Raw genomic sequence first — 18,972 nt, forward strand, 5'->3', positions numbered from 1 at the left:
AGGGAAGTTAGCCTAATCTTCTTCTTCTTCTTTCGGCTTTTCCCGGTTGGGGGTCGCCACAGTGGATCACCTTGTCCGCACATTGATTGGCAGTGGAGTTTTACAGTGTCGAGTTGCCAGCCCGGCGCCCAACCTTCCACAGAAGGCACACTCACACGCACACCTAGGGCCAATTTAGAGTGTCCAATCCACCTGCAGCATGTCTTTGGGATGTGGGAGGAAACCGGAGCACCCGGAGGAAACCCACGCGACCACAGGGAGGACATGCAGACTCCGCACAGAAGGCACCCCAGCCGAGGATCGAACCGGAGAACCTCTTGCTGTGAGGCGACAATGCTAACCACTGCACCACCGTGGCCACCCACAAGGGAAGTTAGCCTAATACTAACCAATAAACCCTTAAAATATTCTCAGATTTTTTGTTTAACAAAATACAACCTTGAAAAAAAAATGAAATTTATTTCAAGCAAGCCAGTGCTATCTGTCTCTTGCTTTCTCAAGTGTTCCAGTACTGTCCATCTCTAACTTGCTCCAGTATTCTGATGCTAGCTGTCTGTCCTTAGTGCCATTACCAACTGTAAATCAGCTTGGTTATAGTTAAAAGCACACTTCAGGTTTGCACCAACATCCAGTAACCTACACCAGTCTAAAAACAAACATCACAAATATGATCCATGGCTTTTAGAGCTTACATGCCAGAAATATAATTAGTAAGTAAAATAATCGTTTTATACACTTTTTATTTTTTTCTTACTAATAAAGACTGGAGCACAGTAAAATTTAGAAAATATGGCAGAGTGTGCTGTGCAGTGACACTCCGCTTACAGCACATGTATGTGTGTTTGATTACATACTCTTCTGTAACCGGCAGTATAATCTGAATTCTGATCAGCTTTTTCTAAATCAACACACTTTTAACAACCCTTCTGCTGAAACAGTATCAAAAAATTAATAAATGAATAGCGACTCACCTGACCTCTCTCAATTTCTGTATGTATTCATACTTTTTGGTCAGAGCACCATTAGAAGCAATCACTGCCTGAAAATATAAAATAAACACAAAATATTAGCTAGATCATATATAAGTATAGGCCATTCCTGATTCGTTCCTGTCTGAAATAATGACTTTTTAAATTTGGCTCATACTTACATCTCGTACAACTGGAGAAAACCCTTCTTGCTTTTCAAAAAGAACAGATGCATCTGACAGCAGCTACAAAAATGTAGAAATGACAACATGAAATTAGATTTTATGATTAGCAAACTAATTTCTTGAGAATCAATATATACATAAAATCACGATACCACTGGCCAAAATATACTAATATTTGTTGGTCACAAAATATTAGGTGAAAATGTATGCTATTATATCTACCTTAGAAACAGTACAAAAGCATGTTTTTGGCTTACCAGAGTGTAATGAGCACAAGTCTCAGCATGCAGCCATTATCTGTCCATTGCTAATTAGTTGCATCGGACTCCAACAATGGACCATCAGCACCTGACAACATACCTCTAAACCTCTTAGCACAGGAAACAAAGGCTGAAAACCAGGCACCAATTTTATATATTGCTCTTATAAACTTAGAAAGTTGCTAGCATAACAATTTTTTTATTAAAATGCGTTTTTTGTGGTGCATGAAGTCTGAAACTCAGTTGTCTGTCATTATTTATTGACGTCAATCCTCAATGATTTGCTAGAAAAACATACATTTTATGAGTCTCGGACCAAAAAAAAGGAATAAATCTAGACATTCTGCAAAAATTTGGACAGTTGAGAGGTATGCTTGACAGCATGCACAGTGTTTCTTGGAAAAGTAAAGGAATGGAGGTAGATTGCAAGGCCTTTCTTCCATGACAGACACACAGACACACAACCCCTATGGATCATTAACAGTCACCAGTCCATCTACTTCATATCTTTTAGATGTGGAAGGAAACTCAAGTGGCTGAAGAAGATCCACACAAACACAAAGAGTACATGCATGATCTACACAAAAGGCATTCCAGTGGAGAACTGAGTCAAAGAAATGAATTAGTGAACTTCTTGTTGTGAGGTGACAGTGTTATTCAATGTGTCACTGTACTACTCTGTAACAATTATAGCACATGACAAAAAAGTCTAGCTGATATGGGCAGCGAGTGATACATCAATGGTTCCACCTGCCTGTCTCTTTTAAGGCACTGACCCAAAAAATATTCATGACAATGATTTGGCCTTTCCAGAACAGATTCAGGTTTAGCACAAATTCTGAAATAGCAGTATAAATGTGGGTTTTACATTTATTCACAAAAGCTTGCCAACGTCCATTAAAATAAACACAGATCATAATAAAGACATGAGGATTAAATATTACTGGTCCCACTGATCTTGTTTTGCTCATGGCCTAAAGTTGAATTACTAAAGCAGTTCCACCTTTAATTCATTTTAATAATAGTTTTACTAAATTTCTCATACAGCAAAATGTAGAGATACAAAAAAATTTTTTTTACATGTTTGCAGATGGCCAAGCCCCCCTGCACCCCCCACATTACTTGCTAAATAAATATACTAACTTTGAGATCATACTTCAGTGAGGAAAATGGTAAATATCCCTTTCTGTGCTGTGCGGTGATCTCTATTCAAAACATTCAAAGTTTCAGAACCTTTTTCTTCTGGTCTCGGTCGTTTGAAGTTTTGAAATTTCAAGCTTTCGAAGCAGATCCGTGCACACACACAAACACACACACACACATATATATATATATATATATATATATATATATATATATATATATATATATATATATACATATATGGTTTACTATTAAAAGGTCGAACGGCACTCCTTCGAATGTCGTATAGTAGACACCGGAAGGTCGTAAATGTTGAATGTTGAAGTCAGAAAATCAATCTAGGAACGGTGTTAACATGGGTTGAGGTAGGTGTTTGTATTATTCTGAACTACAAACATCTCCCCTACCTCGACCCATGTTGAAACCCATTCCTAGATTGTTTTTCCGCGTTCGCGATTAGCAGTTTCGGCCTTCCGTTGTCGACTATACGTCATTCGAAGGAGTGCCGTTCGACCTTTTAATAGTAAACCCATATATATATATATATATATATATATATATATATATATATATATATATACACATAGAGAGAGAGGGCATACTGTCAACAGTGTGTCAGTTCACTTTTTATGTGTAGAAAACTGAGGCAATATTTCATTTATATGTGATGCATATAAATTTTACTTATTTATTTTTTGACATTCAGTCAACTTATGCTGTTCTAAATATTTCTGCCAGGTCCCACCCCAAGTGTTGCCTGTCTGTTCCTGTCTCTGGTGGCTTACAGACAGTACAAAATGGGACATTCCCATTGAAATGTGATTGGTATCTGGCTTCTAAATGAACCAAGGTCTCTAGAACTATAAACAAATGCTCCCTCTGTATCAATCATTGTATTGTCACTTTCAACAACCAAACACCTATGACATTATTTCATCAGATGTGCTTGCTTCTCTTGATCAGTTCAAAGGTGTTATGAAGGGAGACTGAAGCTTTGGTCTCCCCTCCCCCTCACACAATATAAGCATGCACACCATCCTGTCCTCCCTCACACAGCCTTCTCACAATGGTGACAAGTTTACGTCCTCTCCTTTTTTGTATCCATTAAATCCTACATGGAATTTCAAATTTCATAACATAATCACTGTTTTCATTGACTGCAGAGCTGTATTTTTCCACAGTTCCTACTTATATTTCTTTGCCCTATTTTCCAGCTCAGTCGCTGAAATTCCTTACTGTTACCCTTCTGCTTTTATTTTATATCACATGACCTAGGTATATAAGCAGCTCTGATTGTGCTTTAGTCATACAGTACAAGTACTACAGTCATGGCCTGATTTTAAATATTTCAAAAGTGAGGTCTCCAAAATAATAAGAAATGAATAGGTTAAATGTTACATAAGTTATGAATGTTCAGTGGAATTTGGAATTCACAGATGTAACAATTCAACAGTTAGTTTTAGGCTTTCTGGGGATAAAGGTAGCCAAAATCAGCAAGGCCCAGCTTCTGTGAACTCAAAACATATGTTTAAAATTATCTTTTAACTGTGATAAAAAATAAAACAAGGTATAAAACAAATCATGGTTCATAGATGTGTACTAGGCTAATTGCCCTGGAGCCTTTACAAGCCTAGCCCATAGAAGTGCCCTGGCATCATGCCACCTGACGTTAGTTCCCAGTGCTTCTATCAAGCAGAGCCACTGGAGTGATCCCCGTGGTGAACATTCTATTACCCATCCACTCATCAAGATTCCTCTTGAAAAGGGACAGTGAGGTACTCTGTTTGACATGTATGTGAAGTCTATCCAAAGCATGGGCAGTCTCTGGGTGTGGAACCTGTCCCTCCAGCATGTTTTGTTGATTGTGGTAATGAGGTTGAAGATTCTGGAGCATGTGGTGTGGAGGGATTGGGATTTCTTTAGATGTAGCATTTCTAAAAGAGCTGGGTCAGACATGGCTTTGTAAGTCAAGCAGAGATCGCCTCTAAGTAGGCGATATGAGACAGAGAATAGCTGGAGACTTTTGAGTCTGTCCAAGCAGGACATGTGTTTTAATGCCTAGGATCCTCTTCATGAGGTACTTCTGTAGCCTCTGTAGCTGTTGCAGGTGTCTAGTGAGGTACATGCCAAATGGGGCATTGTACTTGATGATTGGCCTAATGCGGGAAGAGTAGAGAGAGATAATGACCTCTTTCTTCCTGGATGCAAAACCCCTGTAATGAGATATGTCACATAGAAGAACTTTCTGACCACAGTGGCAATGTGGTGGTCGAAGGAGATGTTGATGTCCCCCTGTATCCCCAGATCTCTTATAACGCCTTCAGTGTTCAGTGGGGTCCCATCGATGTGGTAATTAGTGGGAACTGAGTTTTTACCAAAGGGGATGACAACGCATTTTTTGGTGTTAAGCTTAAGGCCATGGTTTTGACACCAGTCATTGGTCTCAGTGAGGCCTTTCTGTAGAATGTCTACATCACTTGGGGAGTTAATAATGGTTCCCAGCTTGCAGTCGTCTGGGAACTTGGTCAGCCAGAGTCCCTTTGTGTTGGCCTGGACTTCTGAGAAGTACATGCTATACAGGAGAGGACCCAGGACCGATCCCTGCGGGACTCCACTCGTGACTGGTCAGCAGTCTGACTTGGAGTCCATTACTTTCACACTGTGTGTTCTATCTGAGAGCCAATTTACAACCCACCTAGTGATATAGGGGTTGATGCCTAGTTTGGTGAGTTTATCAATAATTCCTGAGTGAGAAATGGTATCAAACACCTTGGCTAGATTGAGGTAGTCTGTATGCAATCCACAGCCCTGGTGACTGACTCAAAGAAGTCAACCAGGTTGAGCAGGCATGATCTCCCTTTCACAAAGCCAAATTGAGTGGGGTCTAGAGTTTGGAAATTTCCTATATCTTTGTTAAGCAGGTCCATGATGATGTGCTCCGTAGCGTTACACATCAGACTTGCCAGGCAAATGGGGCGATAATTCCCAGGGTCTGTAGTCGTTCCCCCTTTATGAAGAGGGATGACTGTAGCAGCACGCCCTTTGGTAGGGACAAAGCCGGAGGTGAGGCTGTGACTGAACAGGGCACACAGATGTGGTGCCAGTTCACTTTGTAGTTCATGCAGAACACAGCCAGGGATATTATTGGGTCCCATGGAAGCTGTATTCTTGGCCTTGGACAATGCAGCTTTAACCTGTGCTGCAGTAATGTTGCATACCTGGCATTCTTCTGGTATTATGATTGGTCCTTTGGGGGGGGGGTAAAGTTGGCACTGAATCTGTCAGCTAGTATGTTGGCAATATCTGTTGGTTCAGTATAGGAGGTACCATTGTACAGTAACTCAAAGCAAATCTGGGTATTCCCATGGAGGTTCTTGATATAACTATAGAAGGCTTTGTGATTGTTTTTAGTGTCTGCTGCAATTCTGCTTTCATAGCTGGTTTTGGAGGATTTGATGAGGGATCTCAACTTTTTGTTGAGGCTAATAAGGGAGTTTTTCCATTCTTGGGACTTCACCTTTTTCTGCAACAGTTTCCTCCTTATGTTGTCGAGTTTATTAATGGCAGGGGACCACCAGATTGGCTTCCTTTTTTTTGGAGGAAACTGTCTTTGCTCTGTTGGGTATGGCTAGTTCCATGCATTTATGTACATGTTCATACAGTGCATTGGTGTATGAATCGGCAGTCATGCAGCTATTTTCCACTGGCATGGGTGCCGTGAAGTTATCCACCTCTGTGTTTAGGAGCCCAAAGTCAGCTTTGGAGAAGTTTTTTGAGGTGGTTACATTTATGGGGGTTGTGGGTGAGATATGGATTTACATGGTGATTAGTTTATGGTCAGATCTGACCAGGGCGGGATTGACTATTGGTGTAGAGCAACCATTAACCCATGTTAGTAATAACCAGGTCAAGGATGTTGCTTCCTCTAGTGGTGATCAGAATGAGCTGGTCCAGGGCATTGGAACTGATGAATTCCAGGAAGCATTGGGCCAGTGTATTGGTACTTGAGTAGTTTTCACAGTTGATGGAGGGGTAGTTGAAGTGTCCGAGTATGAGAGTGTTGGATTGGACCTTGATAAATTCCAGGGTGCTTAAGAATGTGGAGTGAGAGTCCAGGGACATGGTTTGGGACCTATAGCAGGCTATGACCTGGATCACCATCTTACCCAATGTTAGTTGTACCTGAAGCATCTCAGATGCATTATGCTGGGCTACTAATCTGGAGATGTGCATATCCTTTATGAATATGGAGACACCACTGCCTTTGGAGCTTCGGTCCATGTTTCGGGGCCGAAAGGTGTGGAATGAGTTATAGCCTGGTAGTGCAGGGGTGCTTTCTGATGCTTTAAACCATGTCTCCATTACAGCACAAATGTCGATGTTCTCCATTTTGAGGAGTGCTTTGAGTGAGTGCATCTTGAAATTTAGACTTCTAGCATTGAGAAGTATGACCCACAGATTGCATTTATTTATAGCTGTTATGGTGATAAACTGGTCTTTGGAACACCACCTAAAAAGGCACTAAAGGGGTGGCAAGAGCCAGTACCCAGAAACCCAGGGGTGACAGATGTAGGCCATCTCTGGCAAAGCATCGAGGTCTGTCAAGCATGTCATCCCAAGCAGACAGATACTGGATCCCCTTAGAATGACACCAGAAACTTAGCCAATTGTTGATGCCAATCATTTTTTGTTTGTGCTTATCATTCTGGGTAACAGTATGATACTGCTCAGGGCTAGGGTCATACCTGCCTGGGCCACATAATCCAAAAGCTCCACCATGTCTCTTTTCATGTAGTCCAGGGAGGTGTGTCTCAGGTCATTTATACCCATATAGACAATGACAGAGCCATACTTATACTTGTTGTGGAGTGACCTGAGTGTGTGTGTGTGTTATGTGTCAGATTCTGGCACCTGATAGACAGCTGACTGTTACCTTCTCCTTAGTCAACCTAGTGAATTGGGCATCTGTGTGCCTCACTATTCGGTCACCTATGATTAGTGTATTGGGGAAGGTGTTTAGCCTTAGGGGCTTAGGTTGAGGGGCACACTGTGGAGGTGAGCTATGTGTCCTGTGGTCTGTGCTGTGTTGTGGTGGTCGAGTGCATTTTTGTCTTGGAGGTCTCTGCTGTTTGGGTAAATTTCTACTGAAAGCCTCCGTGAAGGTGGGTGTGTGGTTTGTGCTTTTATGTGAAAGCTGTGATGGTGGGTGTTCTGGAGGGCTATGTGCTCAATGTGGTGTGGTGCAGGTGTTGACCTTCTCCTCTTGACCAGCTAGTCCGGTATTGGCTGGAGAGTGGATAGCTTCCAATTTGGTGATGTAAGTGCATCTCTCACAAGTCTGAGTGTTGGGAGGTAAGAGGAAAGGGTTGTCTGTGTACATAAGGCAGTTGCTACACTGCCTCAGAATGCCAAAGTGCTCCAGGTTAATAGGAGAAAGCACAGGGAACTGCCCTTTAATCACACAAGGAGGGGTGGTCATAACTACTAAGTACTGGAGCTATTTCCGTGAAGAACAACTAATGCTGATGGCACTTAGGTGTGCTACAATAATTGCTACAAAAACCTGTTGAAGTGCAAAGCAATTAAGCTACTTGAAGTGCAAGAGAGAGAGAGAGAAAGAACTAGCAAGATAGAAGGGAAAAACTGAAGAGCAGACTTTCTGGCACCAGTAATAGTTTACCTCAGCTCAGTGCTTAAACAAGCACAAACACGGGCTTTTAAAGCAGAACGTTGAAAGAGATGGAAAAGCTGCTCAAACGGCAAAAAACTAAAATTTCTGGGCCAGAAACCACTCCTTTTGTGGTAGATAGGCTACCTGGTGCTTACCACTCCCACTGATAAGCTAGAAGGTTTCCTCCAACACAGAAAGGCTTGGGGGACTCAGAAGCTTACAAACAGTCCTGGATACAGCACATCTGTATCTGGACTAGACTAGTTAGAGGAAAGGTAGGAAACAAGCGCAAATGTGGGCTTTTAAACCAGAACATTGAAAGGGATTGAAAAACTGCCCAAATTGGCAATAAACTACAATTTATGGGCCAGAAACCACTCCTCTTGTGGTAGATAGGCTACCTAGTGCTTACCACTCCCACTGATAAGCTAGATGGCTTCCCTCCAACACAGAAAGGCTTGGGGGGGGGCTCAGAAGCTTACAAACAGTCCTGGATACAGCAAATCTGTATCTGGACTAGACTAGTTACAGGAAAGGCTGGAAACAAGCTTAGAACTTTTTTTTACAAAAAAGCAGCTAAAAGAGCAGTAAAACAATTTGAATGCAGTGCAAGCTAGCACACCTGAGTCTGTAGCAATATTAAAGCAAATACCGTTTAAATAAATGCAATTAAATTAAAAAAGGACTAAAAACAAGTGCACAAAGCAGCAAATTAGGAAAAAATCAAAATGGAGGCACTTAAGAGTATCAGAAAACAATGCCAGCAAATATATAAATAATTTAGTCAAGCAACAATTAAGACATTTAAAAAGTGCCAAAAAATATACTTATCAGCTCTATATTTCCAGACTGTTTGGGAAGCACACACACTCAGAACACAAGGAGATTCTAGCAATGGTATCCAGGACCTTTTGAAGAGAAGGTTTTGTTAAGGGTTTGTCCGCAAGAGTGTAGACCACAAGAATCTTCTTAAATGTAAAGTAAATCGCCTGAGGCACAAGTGCTAAGACCAATGCTTAAAATGCTTAGAATAACACATACATTTAATTAGACTACTAACGGGCAATATTAAATGCAGAAGAATAAAAACACTTGAACACTTAAGAGTGCCCAGCAAAAATAAGGTAATAAAGTATGAAGAAAGTACAGTTTTGTACCTACCATAAATGCAGATGTCCGATAGGAATGCATCTGCAGTCCTTACAAATGGGTTGTCCTGTCATCAGGCAGCCCTTCGGTCGGCCGGATTCCAAAGTCTGGGTCTGGCCTCAGCTGGTGTCGCACTTCACCCGACGTCATAGCTGCAGTTCTTCGGGTATAAAGGCATCAGCCGACGCCATTTTCCTCAGTGTTTCTTGCCCCAGATGTCAGGTGCCCTCTTGGAAGGCTAAATTTGGATAAATGCCAATGTTTCCAAATAGTAGAGAGCAAACACAAAAAATAAGCATGTATGTACAAATATACAAACAAATACACCATAACAGATCCCCCCCAGCTAGCTATAAGATGGGCAAATACCCTAGGAGTACCACAGAGGGGAAGGCGGGTGGGTAATCCTGACTGCAGATGCATTCCTATCGGACATCTACATTTATGGTAGGTACGAAACTGTACTATGTCCTTCAAGGATGCATCTGCAGTCCTTACAAATGGGTAGAATACCATAGCCAAACTAGGGGAGGAGGAAAGAAGAGATTATGGTGTAGTTAGGATCCCTTGCAAAACAGCAGTGGCAAAACCTGCTCGGGATCTAGAGTATAAGGGTAAGTTATAATGCTTGGCAAATGTATGTACGGAGGTCCAAGTAGCAGCCTCTATAATGTCCTTGGTAGCCACTCCTCTTAAGAAAGCTGTGGTAGTGGCTGTAGCCCTTGTAGAGTGAGGCCTGATGTTCTCTGGAGTTTTCTTTCCATGGTAGGAATAACAAAATCTAATGCAATTTCCTATCCACTTGGAGATCGTCTGTTTTGAAATTGCTTTTCCTTCCCTTCCTGTTGCATATGCTACCAGTAGCTGGTCAGTTTTTCTATTGCCCTTGGTCCTGTCCAGGTAGTAGCGTAACTGTCTATGTACATCCAAGGTATGCAACAGTCTTTCTCCCCTGTTCTGTGGGTTGGGGAAGAATGTAGGTAGGTGGATAGCCTGATTCAAAGATACTCTGGATACCACCTTAGGCATAAAAGTAGGATTTGTTCTCATGGACACTCTATCTTGATGGAAGATCAGGAAGGGTTGCACTGCCATTAATGCCTGAAGCTCAGATACCCTTCTTGCTGAAGTGATTGCCAGCAGGAAAGCAGTCTTCCATGATAAGTATTGTAACTCTGCTGTTGCTGCTGGTTCGAAAGGAGGAAGTGTCAATTTTTCTAGCACAAAGTTCAAGTCCCATGCTGGCAATGGTGGTTTCCTAGGAGGTTTTACATTTTTAATTCCTCTCAGAAACTGCCGGAGCAGAGGATGCGAGAAGACAGGAGGATCCAAGCTGTATTCTGCTGAAATTGCTGATGCATGTATCTTGATGGAAGAGTAGGACAGGCCTGTGTGGAAGAGCTCTGCCAATTATTCCAGGATGTTGGCTATGTTTACCAGTGACACATCTTCTCCCTTTGCAGTACTCCAAATGAGATATCTTTTCCATTTTGCTGCATAATTTTTCCTTGTTGAGGGCCTGCGAGCCTCAAGGATAATGTCTTTAACCCGTTGTGATAAATTTGGGTTAATTGATCTTATGAAGTGTTCCAGGCAGTCAGCTGCAGAGTTTTCAGGCTTGGATGCAGGATGTTGTAGTTGTTCTGTGTTAACAGCAATGGAACCAGGGGTAGTGTCCATATTTGTTCCCAAGACATGCTCCTTAGTAATGGGTACCAATGTTGCCTTGGCCAGTCTGGAGCTATCAGAATGATCCTTGGACGGTCCTCTTTGATCTTCAATAGCACCTTGTGCATCAAAGGAAGTGGTGGGAATGCATATGCTGTCAGGTTTTTCCAACTGAAAGATAGGGAGTCCACCTTCCAAGCAAGTGGGTGGTACGTCCTTGTGCAGAATTTCTTTAGCTGGTGATTGCGTGGGGATGCAAATAAGTCTATTTCTGGGAGTCCCCATTTTCTTGTAATGGCTTTTAAGATGTCCGGATGCAGCATCCATTCGTGGGCATCCGTGGTAGTCCTGCTTAGTATGTCTGCTAGAATGTTTTCTTTTCCTGGTACAAAAATTACTTGTAACTGAATGTTGTAGCTCAGAGCCACATTCCATAGGTCCAGTGCCATCCGGCATAGAGGGTATGAATGTGTGCCTCCCTGTTTGTTGATGTACCACATAACTGTGGTGTTGTCTGTCCTTATCATCAACTGACCTTCCCGGAGAAATGGTCTGAATGTCTGGATTGCCAATTTTACTGCCAGCATTTCTTTTTGATTTATGTGTAGGTGCAGCTGGTCTTGAGTCCATAAGCCTTGTATGCACTTGTCCAGCATGTGGGCCCCCCAATCAAGGTCTGAGGCATCCGTCGTGATAGTTTGGCTTGGTTGTATGCTGTAGAAGGGCAATCCTGTGTTTGATTGACAGGCCTGTGCCCACCATAGGAACTCTTGCTTCAGGCATGGGATTATTGGAATTTTGGTTTCTAGGCTGTGCTTGTGTTGAGACCATAAATTCTTTAGGTACCACTGTAGCTTTCTCATATGCAGTCTGGCATGAGGGACCAATATTATGCATGATGCCATGAAGCCCAGGGCTTGCAGTACTTTTCTTGCTGTTAGGTGGTTCTGCTTGGTTAATGCCAAGAAGTAGAGAGGTAGTTGTTCTTGCTTTTCTGCAGTTAGGAATGCCATTTGCTTTGATGTGTCCAGCTCTGCACCCAAGAAGGTTATTCTTTGGGATGGTATCAGCCTTGACTTTTTTATATTGACTGTATATCCCAGGGCTTGTAGCAGGTAAATGACTCTTTGTAAGTCTTCTGTTAGCTTGTTTTTGTTGTCCGCTTGTATCAGGCAGTCGTCCAGGTAAGGGTAAATTTGGATTCCTTGAAGCCTGCAATGAGCAATTACTGATGCCAGGCATTTTGTGAACACTCTGGGCGCAGTAGATAAGCCAAAGGGCAAAGCTGAGAATTGATAATGCTCTGATCCTGCAAGAAATCTGAGGTATCTTCTGCAATTTGGTCGTATGGGAACGTGCAGGTATGCCCTCCTTGAGATCTAGAGTTACCAGCCAAGACTCCTTGCCCAGCATGGGAAGAAGCTGCTGTAGAGTCAGCATTTTGAATTTTGGAACAATGAGGAATGTGTTTAAAGTGGACAGGTCGAGAATAGGCTTCCATTTGTTCTCTTTTCTTGGTACCAGGAAGAGTCTGGAGTAAAATCCCTTTCCTTGCTCCATAGATGGTACCTTTTCCACAGCTCTCATCTTAAATAATTGAGATATTTGTTTTAGAGCTTCTGTCTTTTGATTTGGTGGTAGGTTTGGCATTCCTCTCTTCCCTGGTAGAGTATGGAAGTGGAACCTGTAGCCTTGGTCTATTGTCTGTAAAATCCACTTGTCTCTTGTGATGTAATGCCAGTTTATTGAGAATAAGGCTAGCTTTCCGCCTAAGGGTGCTGCTAGTTGTTCCCTGGTAGGCAGTGCCAGAGCCAAGTCACTGTGATTGTCCTGTTGCAGTGGTGGTGGCTGTGTCTGTGCCTCACTGGTTGTTACCCTGCCACTGGCGTCCCCTGTAGGCACCCCTGGATTGGTTTCTGCCTCTTGATCGCCTATTCCTGCCTCTCTGTGCTTTAGAGGAGTCTGGAAAGGACCAAGTTTTGGAGGGCCAATTCCTGCTAAACCTTGGAGGTTGGACCTGTAAGAAATCTTTCACTGTTTGTACAGATTTTGCCTTCTCCTCCATCTTCTTCAGTACCTGTTGTGCAGGAGAACCAAATAAATTGGCCTTGTCCATGGGAGCATCTAACAGTTTTGATTTGACATGGTCCGGTAAGGCCTGCTCTTTCAACCATGCATGCCTTCTGATAACTGTGCCAGTCATGGCTGATCTAAAGGAAGCCTCCAGTGCATCATAGCCGCATTTTAAAGAATGGTTACTAACTTGCTGTATGTTATGTACCATTTCCTGAACATACTTCTTATCAAAAGGTTCATCAGAGGACAGTTTTTTAGTTAACTGGTCAAGCATAAATTCTTGATATTGGATCATATGAAATTGACAGTTCAAGGCCCTAGCTGACAGAGTAGCAGAAGTGTAAACTTTTTTACCCCATCTCTCTAAGGACCTGGATTCCCTTTCAGAGGGGAGGGGATTTTTAGCAGAGGTAGTTGCTACAGCCTTAGGCACCTGGGAGATAGTCTCGGGATCTGCAAAAGGAGCCTTGTATAAATGGTGATGCGTGTCCGGGACCCTGTAGTACCTATCGGGCTTAGCAGGGGCCGGAGGTAATGAATCAGGAGCAGTACAAGCATCATTAAATGCATCATCTACAACAGAAAGAACTGGAGGTATAGCTAAAGGCCTATGTTGTGGTAAATGCAAAAGGTTCTAAGCCTTTTCTGGAGTCTGAAAAATCTTGGCCCTGCCACTGAAATTGTTCCCTCATAGCATGCAAGGTTTCCCCAAAGGAAAATTCCTCAGGTGGAGAGGCAGAAGGGATGGACTCTTCAGCATCAGAGTCTTCGTAAGGGGAAGAAGGAGCCTCTGGAGGGTCTGTATTTTCTGAATCATCAGAGGAATCATCTGTGGACACTGGCTCAGGGGGCTCTGTTCTAGGCCTCTTCTCTGGAGGTGGATGAGAGGCCCTGTCTGGATGAGGTTGGGATCCCCGGATTAAAGAAATAAGATCCTCTGCCAAGGAAAGCATTTGAGAACTGGAGCTGGGCCTGTGAGAAGGGGTCTTAACAGGCACAGATTTTGTAGCTTTAGCTGCTTTAGCCCTGGCAAAGGCCTTAATGGACATGGCTGCAGGAGGCCTAGCAGCTCCACGTGCAGGAGTTGAGATATCCAAGGGAATACTGTCAGATAATTCCTGAGAAACCGCAACCGCAGGTTGGATTTCAGAAGCCGATTCCGCCAGGTTTGAAGAGGCCTCGGTAGAAGGCATGTTTTCGGCTGAAGGAAGAACCGCTTGCTCGGTTTCAGCCGAAACCGAGACACTTGCGGTTGGCTTAACCGCGGTTTCGGCCGAAACCGCGGACCGCGAGTGTCGGTCCTTTTCCTTGCGTTTTTTGGATATTTGTGAAGTTGGAGGATCCGACGGCATAATATAAGCAAAATCAGAGCCAAAAAACTGCTCAGCAAATTCAGACCGACGTCTAAGCGTCCGTCGGTTAAAAGAACCACAGGCTAGACAAGCTGCGACGTCGTGGTCTGGGCCTAAACAAGGTAGGCAGTAAGAGTGGAAATCTTTATGAGGTATTTGTTTCCCACAAGTTAAACAATTATTCACTTTTTCTGACATCGGCTGAGGCAAGAAAGAGTCCCCAACGGGGTACTTAGCTTTTTAGAAGTCTTCGAAGTAGTATTCGGTAGTAGTAATCTCTGGTTCTGACCGACCGGCACTTGCGAACAGCTTCTGCTTCGGGCGCCATGCGGCAAGAAAGACTGAGGAAAATGGCGTCGGCTGATGCCTTTATACCTGAAGAACTGCAGCTATGACGTCGGGTGAAGTGCGACACCAGCCGAGGCCAGACCCAGACTTTGGAATCCCGCCGACCAAAGGGCTGCCTGACGACAGGACAACCCATTTGTAAGGACTGCAGATGCATCCTTGAAGGACATCAACATTACAGTGAAAGCTGATAAAAGCTGTGACCCAGTCCCATACCAGGAGTCGAACCCAGACCACCTGGGTGAAAATCAGGAATCCTAACAGCTACACCATATGGGACATTTGTCCATTTTAGAGTTATCTGCTCATGTATGTTGCATGCGTACACACATATCCTTGCTCATGCATACACCCTCATTCCCAAAACATATTTATATTCTTTGTTAACACTTTCGCACCTAATGGTTTGTTTTTATCACTTCAGTCTTTCCATCTTCTTCATTTCTACCTTTGTCCCCAACTATTCTAAGTGGTAACTGAGTATATCAACTTCACACAGTCAGTATTTACACAAGAAAGAATTGTAACTAACATAGACAATGAAAAACGTAGCTGTCATCTCACCTATACTCATGAAATTATTTTACAGCTGTTGCAAATTTAAAACACATAGAAGAGAGGTAACAATAAAGTCATACAGTAGAGAAAGAAAAGTGGGTTTTCCTGTGTCATGGAAACACCAATGTTGTAGTATCCCCCTTCCAAGTAGCAGTCCCTGGTTGGATGTACAACTACATTTTAAAAACATATATAGAAAGTCAAGAAATGTATATAAGGAGGGTGTCAGTCAGAGTTTTATTAACTGGGACTTAACTTGAAGTAAACAGAGCATGACTCTACTACTTTCATTACTAAGTTTAAATTAATTATTTACATAGTCATGGAGGTTGCTGCAAACCAGTGAACGCCTGTTAAATTTGTGTTCGTACCACCCACTGATTTACATTATGATCATCATGTCATCATGTCAAGGTTGGGAATTTTTGTTTCACAAGTGATGTGCTACTGACTATTACGAGGCCTAAGGGATGACTAGAGCATTATACGAAAAAAGGTATTGCAATAGTTAGGTGAGGTCCTTCTCATCTGAAAGCTTCTGAGATGCACAGCTTAGTTTTATTAGCATGTGCACCTCACTGTGAAAGAAGAAACAGATGACAGTTGATAACTGTAGACATATGAATGAGACCCAGGCAAGTGAAAGATCATTTTCTAGAAAATGACCTACTCATCTTTGAAGATGTGCACCCTCTAGAATAGAGTTCATGTTAAGAAAGACAGTGAGGGAGGCAAAGCCCGTGAATGAGATGTGCTGGGGTTTTGCTTCCAAAACTACCCAGGGCTTTCATTTTATTTGTGTTTATTTATTGATTGATCGATGTATTGATCTCTGTCAATTAAATAGTCATTTGCCAAATCAAAACACAATCAAGTGTATGATACCAAGAGTGACTTATTTTCTGATGATCACTCTGCTACTTAGCTTTTAGCATTTTTTGTCTATTGTACCAGCATGCAGTGTTGAATCAGAAAATGAAATGAATAGGAGAAGTAAGTCCCACATTGTTTCTCTCACTTTAAGATCTTTAGAACATGGTAAATCTTATGATCTTCTAACCATGTGACTGTTATTTCACATCTACGTTACGGTTAAGAGTACAGCATTATTCTTCATTCTGTTTTGAAAGACTCAGGCATGAAGCTTCAAAACAGAACTCCCCTTCTTTAATTCAGCCCCATATGCTTCCTCGTTTGTAGTAATTTTGTAATATAAAATAAGCTGGTTAAAAATGCACATTCTTGAAATACATGCATACCTGCTGAGAACCCATCATAAATTTAAAAATATAAAAAAATACATCTGCTTATACTTTTCCCCTGGCCTCTGTGAACTGTTTACAGCTGAGGAAGTTAATCTAAAAATCTCCCAGTTAGTTGGAATGCGTTTTCTGTCAGGTAATACCAGGAATCAGAAGCCTGCCCTTTCTGAGCCTTCTCCACAGAAATTGTACAGTGTTTGAGAGTTAAATCTTTAACTACAATTAATACATGTAGGTAAAGGATCACATAGTACCTAGCAATAATAATGAGCTTACAGTTAGGTAGTTTTATACAGTGGTGTGGGCTACTCTAATTCCCACCAGTATCAGTGTTGTAGTACGACATCGGAAACTATTTACTGGTAAGCTGTGTGTGTGTGTGTGTGTGTGTGCACATGTGCACATTGTCTGTGTCTGTGCATGTTTGTATGCATTAGATTACTGAAATAAAAACTGCAAAATGAAATGAGAACAATAGACACCCGTTTACTACAGGAGCTTACAGTAACAAAGGAGGTCACTGTAAGGCTAATGAAAGCAGCTTTTTGATGTCTACAGTACTGTTGTGGGTAAAAGTAATTAGCAACATTCACTTTTGTGGACCACTGCAAGGCCATCCTCAAAAAGCAGTGATGTTTTATGGTCCAACTACTGCAAATGCATACCTCTCAACTGTCCAGATTTTTGCAGAATCTTCAGATTTTTGCCTCATATTTTTGAACTGTTCCAGTTTGTGATTTTCTGGCAAATCACTGAGGTTTGAACTCACTAAATAATGGCCTGCATTTGCATTTCAGACTTAATAACCATCAAAAAATGCTTGCTAACACAAATCTTATTATTCCAGAAACTTTCTAAGTTTGTAAGAGCAGTATTTAAACTCTGTCCCTATTTTTGGGCTTTTGTTCCCCTACTATTTTAGGCTTTGTCCAGACTTAAAAAAACAATGACAAAGGTACAAACTCCAAATTGGAACAGACAAAATATGCCAATGGACTGTACGTTCTCCCACAACCTAAAACTGTTTATTTAAAACATAAGCATATAAGTAAAACTTCTTCAGATAATGCCATTTTCAAAACTGACATTTAAATAGTCTTTAGAGTCACATGATCACCAATTATTTATTTATCTAAATTCAATATAAACCCATGTATTAAAATAATGCCTCAGCTTTATCATGCGGACGTGTTAAAACAAGAAATAAAAAAAAAAAACTATCAGCCACATATTCATTTGACATTTTTTTTGTTTCTACTATCTCTTAAGAGATTTTAGCTTTAACAGTGGTGCTATTGAATCTACACATTAAGCCCTGGTCAGTTGTGTGCGTTCCAATATAGTTTCCAATATAGTTCACGATTTTCTAAAATAAATGGCCAAGGAACTCCATGTGCATTCTTGCCCACTTTTTCCAGAACCACAGATTTAAATAAATGCTCTCAGTTCCATTTAATATGCTTGCACAGTATATTATTGTGTTTTTTTCTTTTTTGATGATATATGTATGCTCATTCATACGATCATGGAGCTTATGCTCTGTTTTTTTGATACAGAAACCTAATGCCAAAACAGCACGCGTAATAAGTCATGAAATATGGATAGTGTCTCTATAAAACATCTGTCACATCAGGAGAAAAAAATCATAGTAAGAGCAGAGATAGCTATGTAGTTAAAATACAGACAGCATCATACATCTCAGTCTGTTAGTGCAAGAAATCTGAACAAAGCCCAACAAAATGGGGGGATGAAGGCCCAAAAATAGGGACATATTTTAAATACTGCTCTTATAAACCTAGAAAGTTGCTAGAATAACAGGGTTTGTTTTAACATACATTTTCTGAAGGCTATGAAGTCTAAATCTCAAATGTATGTAATTATTTAGTGACTTCAGTCCTTAGATCATCCCAGTGATTTGCCAGAAAAACACAAAGTTTATGAGGAGCAGACCAAAAATATGAGACACAAATCTCGACATTCTGCAAAAATCTGGACATTTGAGAGGTATGGACATCACTGACCACATGCTAAGTAATATTTTGAATACTAAACTATTATACTTTAATAAGCGGCTCCTCGGACCTTTGGCTGTTAATGTTTGTGCATTTTTGTAAATAAATGCCTGTACCATCAAAAAGATTTAACAGGTTTGCATATTTTTTTCAGGGACTGCTGCAGGCATAATCTATAAGATTTTTCTTAGCTTAGGCTCCTACCCACAGAAGCTAAGAACCAATTTCCTTCTTTGCTGTCTCTTATATCTATACAAACACGATTCAGTTTGAAAAAAAAGCAGTGTTTCATCACCAAGAGACTGAAAGACATGATTTCT

At 41.6% G+C, this 18,972-nt stretch overlaps 1 protein-coding gene across 6 annotated transcripts in view; it reads right to left on the reverse strand.

Moving 5' to 3' along the window:
- The window catches only part of LOC122815900 (alpha-aminoadipic semialdehyde synthase, mitochondrial-like), a 1,133,057-nt gene that overhangs the window by 339,345 nt on the left and 774,740 nt on the right, over window positions 1-18,972 (reverse strand). For all 6 annotated transcript variants that reach the window (XM_044088750.1, XM_044088747.1, XM_044088751.1 and 3 more), the window contains 2 exons: window positions 1,151-1,213; window positions 972-1,039 (listed from right to left, as the gene is read on the reverse strand). In XM_044088750.1, coding sequence (XP_043944685.1) covers window positions 972-1,039; window positions 1,151-1,213 — 131 coding nt within the window. The remainder of the gene's footprint in view (window positions 1-971; window positions 1,040-1,150; window positions 1,214-18,972) is intronic.

The sequence above is a fragment of the Protopterus annectens genome, chromosome 11.part0 (genome assembly GCF_019279795.1).
Source record: "Protopterus annectens isolate FY-2018-M chromosome 11.part0, PAN1.0, whole genome shotgun sequence".
In the NCBI taxonomy this organism is placed as follows: Eukaryota; Metazoa; Chordata; order Ceratodontiformes; family Protopteridae; genus Protopterus; species Protopterus annectens.